Here is an 8,646-nt window from a genome sequence, read left to right as displayed (position 1 = left end):
TGTCAAATTTCAAATGTAACACTGATATCAAAAATCTTACCTCTTATTTTATAGAGTGAATATCTTTTTTGGTCCTCGACAAATTTTACGATACCCGCTTTAGTCTCTAATAATAAAAAGGCCCATCGTGGTCCCTAAAAAATTCAAAAGGGACCTTTTTAATCCTTTTGTGGGACTAATATGAGTCTTTTTAAATTTGCAATGGATCACAATTTCAACTAAATAGGTCCTTTTTTAATTTTTTAGAGACTACGATAGGCATTTTTATTTGCTAAAGACTAAAGCGGATATTGTAAAATTTGCTCACGAAGAAAAATGATATTTACTTTTATTTTATATTACACATGAGATAAATATAGCCCGTAATTTCAACGGTCTCATAAAAAACACAACCCATGTTTCCCTCTCTCTAGTCTCCACTCCAAGTCAAACATCTCACTCCCTTACCTTAACCATCGCACTTACTAATAAATAATAATACCATACAAACTACTGTGCTCGTTCATTAACTTCCGAAAACGATGTCGGAGATTCTCGACGGTTCCAAAAGTTCGGCGAGCAAGTCGTCGAGAAGCCTCGGCGAGTTACCGGAAATTGCCGCGGTACGAGTGGGAATCGATCTCGTATCGGCGGCGAGGCGAAACATCGGGTTTCTGAGGAGCGTGGCCTATTCTGAGTGGCTTCACCACACCCCCATTGTGGTGGAAGCCATACGAAGGTCATTTTCTTTACAATAATACAGCTTTCCCTGTCTTGTTCTTAATCTCATCTGACGGTGGAGCGTTGTTTACAGGTACCATGATTTGTGGATGCCGTTGATTTCCGATCTGACGGTGCCGGAATCTATCCCTCTCATGATTCTTCCTCCCTTTGATGTCGAGTGGGTTTGGTTTTGTCACACTTTGAACCCTGTGAGTTCATTATCATTTTTAGTCACTGTAATCGTTTCATTAAAAAAAAAAATCTAATTATTTTTTTCTTCTAAATAATTAAGGTAAGTTACAGGGAATACTGCGAGACAAGATTCTCGAAACTCATTGGGAGAGCGGCTATATTTGATGAAGAGAATAGAGAGTATGCATTGATGCGATGCAGAGAAATTTGGAGCAGTAAATATCCATTGGAATCGTTTGAGAATGAGGCGAGTTTAGATTCACGTGATTCGGATCCCATGATTGTTGGGGGGAGCGAGGATGTTTTTAAGGAAGTTGAAAAGCAAAGGTTGTTGTGCTCCAAGTTTGCAGAGCCGTATAGGTCTGAGGTAGTGTACTTAATATCCGCAAGACAGAGGTACAAGGCTTTCTTGTATATGTTGCAAAGGTTCGCTCATGAATCTTCTTCCCGTTTGGTACCTACTTCGGACATTTTGTTAATGTGGCTGACCCACCAGGTGAGTTTGTGTTTGACTTTAATTTCATTTTCTTTTTCTATGGGGTTCTCAAATTTTCATTATCTCTTACATTTTCTTTCTCCTCTTAAATGCTTATGCAGTTCATAATTTCACTTTGTATACCGTGAGTCTTAAATTATAATAGCTTTGGAGCCTTCGTAGTCATGGACCCTATATTTTTGTTTGTTATGTGTCTTGGTTCTCTTTCTCAGCACAACGGCCGAACCCGCTGGCTATTCCTTCGGGTGAACGGAAGTGCTATGAACCAAAGTACGCGAAGTCTTCGTATGAAAATAAACTGAAATTTGGAGAGACAAAAACAAGGAGATATCTTTAGCTGTCTTAGAGGAAGAGGAGACACTCTTTTAACCCCTAAACAAACATTTTATGTACTTGATTTAATAACATAAGTGTAGATACACTCAATTGAACATTGAGCCAATGAGTCTAGGCATAAGTGGTAGAGCACGAGCTCCTTTTTGTAATCAATGGCTTCGAACTAGAGCAGGGGTTAACTTTCTCCTCATAGATCTCCTTACTCTTCACCAAGGAGGCACCAATCTTCCACCTCAGTTGCATATGCACCATCAGAAATAAATTTACGTACTTACCCATTTGTTCTTTTGGTAACTTTTTCCCCTAGTACGTTCTCTCAGTTCCCCTTTTCTGACACTCTATTATACTACTCTCAATTTTATTTTAAATGGAGTAGAGCTACCCAACAGTGTATGTGGAAGATTTGAAAGCATTGGCCTTAGACGGTGATGTGCAGAAGGTGGCAACTCTGTCTGAAACCGTGAAGGAAAAGGAGTTTGAAGAAACCAAGAAGTTGTGGGACAGGGCATTTAATCAACCTTATGAGAAAGCTGGTGGAGAGGTTCCTTTGACATGGGAAGGTGTTATCTCAGTCAAGTCCCCAATCTACTGGGAGGAATCGGACACAGATGTTAATACAAAATACAGGTCTATGATTCCAAGATTTTTACTCGAGGTCAATTTCATACTCTCTTTCTCTCTCCGCCTGCTATTGCTATTGTTGACTTTCCTTTAATACTTGATACTGGGGTTGCTCTCTTTTTGTTGTAAATGATCCGAAGTAGTTTGTGTGATTATTGTTAGGAGACAACATCATCAACCTGGTTGTAAAAACACTTGAATCTTATAGAAACATTCTTTTGCTTGAATTTGCCTAAACACGAGGATGATATTTAATACTCCATTCAGTCTTTTCTGTTTGTAATATTTTCATACATGTACGAGGAAGCTATAAGAAGCTCATATCTGATTTTGTGTATATGTGGTGGTGTTGCAACAATAGATAACATATTTCAAACAATCTTTGTTCAGAACATCATGGACATATATGAGTATTGCTAAAGAATGAAGTGCTTCTAGTTTTCATAATGCAGGTCTGCGTGTTTGTGAGGCTTAAGCCAGGGACAAAGGCATTGCAAAAGGATATAAACCGTGATTTCCTACGCCTCCGAATCAAAAGGTGTCATAGCGAGCTAAAGCTAGACAAATCCTTATCCAATTTCCCCTTTGATTCATGGAAAAAAGCTTGGCATCTTTACTGTGAGTTTGGGACTAAGGGAGTTATGCTTGAGTATCGTCGGCATGGTGGTAACTGTCTAAAAGGAAGTAAGCTGCAAGACACTGTTTCTTTCCGCTGGAATGATTTATTGAGAGCAGATTCTCTAACTTTAGAAAAGGAAGTTAGTCAACAGGTGAATGTTGTTACATCAATAACCCCACCAGTTCAAGCTCCATACTTGTTGAAATGTGTGCCAGATCGAGTCACGGATGATTCTGGGGCGATGATATCTGATGTGATTCTGAAGATGAATAGTTATCATCCACAAGAAGGGCGATGGTTGTCTCGCACAGTTCTTGATCATGCAGGGAAAGTGTGTTTTGTTATTAGAATTAGGTAAACTTTCAGAACTCTGCCGTGCTATTGTGAAATAGTTGGTAGAGTTAATACAGTGATTCCATTTTGTGCTTACTTACAGGCAAATGTTTGAATTACAGGATAGGAGGAGGATTTTGGAGAAGAGGAGGTGAAACTCCTTCGGCTGTAAAATGGGAGGATAGGATTATAGAGATACGTGAAGGATCTTGGTATTATGTTGCTGGTTCCATTGGTAGAGCCCCTGGTATGTTTTATGTATCTGTTCCATGAATTTAGTCATGGTGATTGTGTTTAGTCATAGCTTCCTTATAGCCCACCTTGCAGGCACTTGGACACTTAATGAGTCAGAAGACAAACTTAGGAAGTAGGAACCAACATTAGTGTGAATAATTTTAAAACTATACTTCTTTCTAACAGAGAAAAAATCTCAGCCTGTATTACATGTTAAAGATAGATACCCCTTTAAATTGGTTTTATTCTACGACATTGCATTTGCTTTGATCCTGTCTCTTTCTTTATAGTTTACCTAGATTAGGTCTTGTTAAGTAATGCTTTGAGAACAGGAAAATTAAATGCCTTAACTGCATGTCTTCCTGTCTCCATTTTGATACAATGCCTGCTTGACAACAAAATCATTGGTTGTATTATCCTTCTTCTTTTTTTTCCTGTCTAGTACAGAGAAGGTGGTGGCCACTGCAACACCAAAGGAACCTGCGGAACAATGGGAAGCTGCATGGTGCTTTTCAACAGGAGATGAATTGATTATACAGTGGGAGTCATCACTATCAGTATCAGGTCTTACCTTTAGTTTGAGAAATCAATCATCCCAAGAGTCATCGGTAGAGTGGAGAATTCCCTGAATATTATCCTGAAATCAAGTGTGAATTTTGCTTCTTTAAGTTGGCCTAAGTTACAATCACCAATTGCAGGTGAAGTTATTGAAAGGGAGGCAAATGCAATATCAAGCAAAGAAAATAAAGTCAAAGAGCAAAAGTGAAGAAATAAAAATCGAGTTAGAGGATAAAGAGATTGAGGAAGAGGAAGATGAAGAGGGTTTTCTAACACTAGTCCGTTTCACAGAAGATGACCCTGTTGGAAAAGCAACTGCTCTTCTAAACTGGAGGCTATTAGTTGTTGAAGTATTGCCGGAAGAAGATGCAGTACTGATGCTTCTCCTCTGCATTACAATACTCAAAAGTGTATCAGAAATGAGAAAACAAGACTTGGGAGGCTTGTTGGTAAGGAGAAGATTAAAGGAAGCAAGGCTTGGAACTAGGGACTGGGGTTCTGTGATACTTCATCCATCTTCATGGTCATCATCCATTGATACAACTTATCTTCAACCTTGGTATTGTAATGCTGGGACTGTTATGTCATATGATGAGATAGATCAGCTCAAAAGACAGCCACCATTAAGTCAATCACCGGTGGAAGGCAGTGACAAGTTATACAAGCATGGGATTATAAGTTAAAGCCTGTGAAATTTCAGCTTGGTAACGTTTGTCTGGAGCATAACATAAATTGAAATAAAAATTTGTTTAAAAAATAAAATAAAATATAAATTGGTTTGATTGTGAAACTGAATTTATTCAATTTCAATCGAGTTTAACTGAATTTTATTTTTAAATTAAATTTCTTTATTGATTCTATTTGCTGTGGTAATTTCTAAAACTAGATTTTTTTTATCGTTTTAATTTTTATGTTGGGGTTTTTAGATTAGATATGCCAAGTTGGGCAAAAAAAATTAATTTATTGCTTTTTTAATAAAAAATTACGAATATGTAGTCGTTTTGAAAAAAATTACAAAACTATAGCAATCAAACACGTCCACATGGGGCGTGTTCTCGAGAGACACGCCCATGTGGGGCGTGAGCCTCTGAAGATAACACGCACACCTTGGGCGTGACCAGGAGAGAGACACTCCCAGTGGGGGCGTTAGGGGTGTTAACGGGCCAAGCCGAGCTTTGGTCTTAAAAGGCTAAGCCTGTGATTAATGTGTTGGTCTTACCAAGCCTGTTACCTGTTACGAATATAATTATCGGCCTGTGTCCTGTCTTATTTACAAAAAATAAAAGCCTGATTTGACCTGTTAGCCTGTTAGAAAAAAATAAGACAATAAAAATTTATCCAAACAGAATATACAATCAACAACACTAGTAATTCCATAAATATTCATAAATTGAATGTATATCGAAACAACATAATATAGAACAAAATCATTCAAAAAGTCTATTTAACTAATAATATAGGGGTGAAATGGATTGAGAGGAGAGAGAGGGCTATTACAAATAGTATAAAAAATATAAATATAAATAAAAATTAATATACCAGGCCAGCCTGAGAGGCTCTAAGGCTGAGCTTTTGAATTGGAGCCTGAGGCCTTTTTACTAAACAAGCTTTTATACAAGTCCAAGCCTGGTTCCAACAACCAATATTAGGTATGTAAGCCTGAGCCTTTACGAGCCGAGCCAAAGGTCCCAGAAAGGCCCCTGGCTCGTTTATCACCCCTAAGGGGCGTGACCTCCCTGGTCTATAAATAGGCCTTTTTTTCACTTTTTCCCTCATTTCTACCTCCACTTCCTCTTTCTAAACCACTCCTCCACCTTCTCTCTACATTTCTTCTGGAGCGTTTTGCGCAGCGAAGCTCTGTCTCTCTCTCATGTAAGTCCCTATTTATTGTTTATATTTTTTATTAACAACAATAAATATATGATAGTTATTAGTGACTTAGATAATTGTTAGGGGGTTAGAAAAATATTATTGACCTATGTAAGAGAATGATTAGTGACTTAGGAATTAGATATGGACTTAGAAATTAATTAGGGTATTCTAAATTGGTATATGCTGGTGATAGGACTTATTTACACACTTAGAAATTAGTTTGAGAATTAATAATTTTTTATGAATGACACTTGCAAACATATTGACCTTTCAATTAACCACATTATAATTAGGGTTTGTAAAAAAAAATACCGTATGCAATATTACTTTAAATTGAATTTGAATTATTTAATCTATTCAAATATATTTTTAGAATAATGTAATGTTAAATTAATTAATTTTGATTGATGTTAATTTAATTGAAATTAATATAACAATTGAAGTAAGTTAAATGCTATTTAATTGAGTGCAATTAAATTTTATTTAGCGTAAATTAATATAATCTCAATAGTAATTTGGGTATAATTTTTTCATTTGTAGTAGTATTCTATTATGGCCCATTCGTCTTCGTCAGAGTCGTCGCGCTTTGGATCCGATGGTGATGCTGAGCCATCCGATCTTTGTACGCATGTACTTCCTGGACCATATAGGTGGGAGGTACTCCGTAAGAGGACACAACGCACTCACGTTTCACAACTTGTGTGGAACGAGGATAAGGTCAGGGGATTAAAGACGAGGCGAGGGAAACTTCAGGGGGGCCCCGTCATGATGATATACCAGACGTTATCGCTGACTATTTGACACAGGCTGAGTTCGTACATGCGGCACGTATGAGTCATATTCAGGTATGTAAATTTTATATTACTTAATTAAATTACCGTATGTGGACTTTGTATAATTGTTGTTTTACCTTCAGATCGATACCGCCTTGATCAGTGCTTTGGTTGAGCGGTGGAGACCGGAGACACATACGTTTCACATGATGCAGGGAGAGATGACCGTTACATTACAGGACGTGGCTGGTATACTTGGTTTGCCTACTGACGAGCAGGCAGTTACCGGACCTACAACTTTGGATTGGATCGCTGTGTGTCAGCATGTTTTTGGGTCTGCCCCTGTTGCGGGCACAGACATTCACGGAGGCGATCTACGTATTTTATACTTAGACAGAATATATCCCGATTGGTTTCCAGTAGCACACAATCCTGATGAGGTGAGGCGTTACACCCGGGCACACATTTTGCGGCTATTAGGCCCATGGCTACTGTGTGACAGATCGGGTGGCAGCAAAATTGCGTGTCGTTACGTTCCACTGCTAGGAGGGGACTTTCAGGACATTGGCACATACAGTTGGAGGTCCGCGGTTCTCGCCCATCTCTTTAGACATTTATGTGTGTCAACAAACCCGCAGACTGTTAATATGGGTGGTTGATTGCTCTAGATATGGGCTTGGATTAGATTCCCCCCATTGCTCCACCTCTTCCGCAGCCTACCCACCCGGACTGGCATTTCGGTCACAGGTATATATTATTTGTAATTGTCTAATTCATTACATGTTCATTTGCCGTATGAGTAACGAAATTTGGTACACATTTTGTTACAGGTTTAATTCTCTAGCTCCCTTTAAGCCACATGAGCAGTCTTGGTATCGGGCAATCCATGACACGCTTTATAGAGACAAGGTTTGTTATCTATTTAGTAATTGTTTTTATATTTTTTACATCTTATAGTTTGATTAATTGTGTACCTGTTACTATTTTTTTTTTTGTATGTAGGTTGTGTAACAGCCATACGATGAATACTATACATCATTGTTAGTATATGATCATGAACGGTACTTATGGTTGGCCATTACTCCTATCATTTGCTTTCACGCAGTTGAGTGCGCTCAACCGGATAGATGTTTGCGACAATTTGGTTTCGATCAGCCCATACCGCGGAGACCAAGAAAGCTTAAGGGTTTTCATGATCTAACTTTGCGAGGGAAGAAAGACGATAATTGGGAGCGTAAATTGAGGCCCTTCATACATCGATGGACGATCAGGGATACGTCCATACGTGTTCCCCCTGTACTGGTCGGTTTGATGTCCCCGAACCATGAGTACCTCCACTGGTACAGACAGCTAGGGAAACAGTTCGTCGCCAGGAGAGCTGCTAGGGTTGGACGAGCAGTAAGTTTTGACACTTAAATTTTGAATATGATTATGTGTTTATACATTTGTAATTAACATATGTTGTTTCATTTCTTTATAGATTGATGGGTTGGAGATGCTATATTTTGCGACTACTGTGGACCAGTTCCCCGCCTTTGGATGTAAAGTGTTGGTTAACAAACAACTTTTCCCCCAATTGCCATGGACCCTGGATTGAACCCGAACTCTGCGTCCATGATTGTGCCTCACTCCAATGATCCCAATCAATATATGTGTAATGTGGAATTTCAGACCAAAAAGGATCAACAGGTGCATCGCCTACATTTACTACGTAATAATAATAATACAATTGAATTATTTTCTTAATCAAAAATCGCAACAACCAAACTGTCAGTATATTAATTGATAGCATACCTTCAGGATGTTATGGTATTTGACTCGATGTTGTGTCATGATGTACAACGATACGAGACTCCCCCAAATCATGTCATGGTTGAAGTTCAGTACCAGACCTGCCACATTCTTCGTCA

At 38.5% G+C, this 8,646-nt stretch overlaps 1 protein-coding gene across 8 annotated transcripts; it reads left to right on the top strand.

The window, feature by feature from the left end:
* Positions 1–509: 509 nt before the first annotated feature.
* Positions 510–4,806, top strand: LOC133306930 (glycine-rich domain-containing protein 2). Of its 8 annotated transcripts, none has more exons than XM_061507333.1 (9): positions 510–718; positions 794–911; positions 995–1,390; positions 2,103–2,381; positions 2,836–3,320; positions 3,422–3,546; positions 3,981–4,141; positions 4,232–4,267; positions 4,331–4,806. In XM_061507333.1, the coding sequence occupies exons 1-9, from the start codon at positions 522–524 to the stop codon at positions 4,772–4,774; spliced, it is 2,241 nt and encodes a 746-aa protein (XP_061363317.1). In that variant the 5' UTR covers positions 510–521; the 3' UTR covers positions 4,775–4,806. The 8 variants fall into 8 exon arrangements, 7 of the variants coding, with proteins under 7 accessions (XP_061363317.1, XP_061363316.1, XP_061363315.1 ...); XM_061507332.1 differs by having other exon boundaries at positions 2,800–3,320; XR_009750978.1 differs by having other exon boundaries at positions 2,800–3,320; positions 3,976–4,141; positions 4,232–4,344.
* Positions 4,807–8,646: the final 3,840 nt, after the last annotated feature.

Source organism: Gastrolobium bilobum, unplaced genomic scaffold (genome assembly GCF_033153095.1).
Source record: "Gastrolobium bilobum isolate Gb01-03AN ecotype WA unplaced genomic scaffold, APGP_CSIRO_Gbil_v1 utg10034, whole genome shotgun sequence".
Lineage (NCBI taxonomy): Eukaryota > Viridiplantae > Streptophyta > Magnoliopsida > Fabales > Fabaceae > Gastrolobium > Gastrolobium bilobum.
Note: the sequence above shows the minus strand (reverse complement) of the source record. Positions and strands in the feature narration are given on the sequence as shown.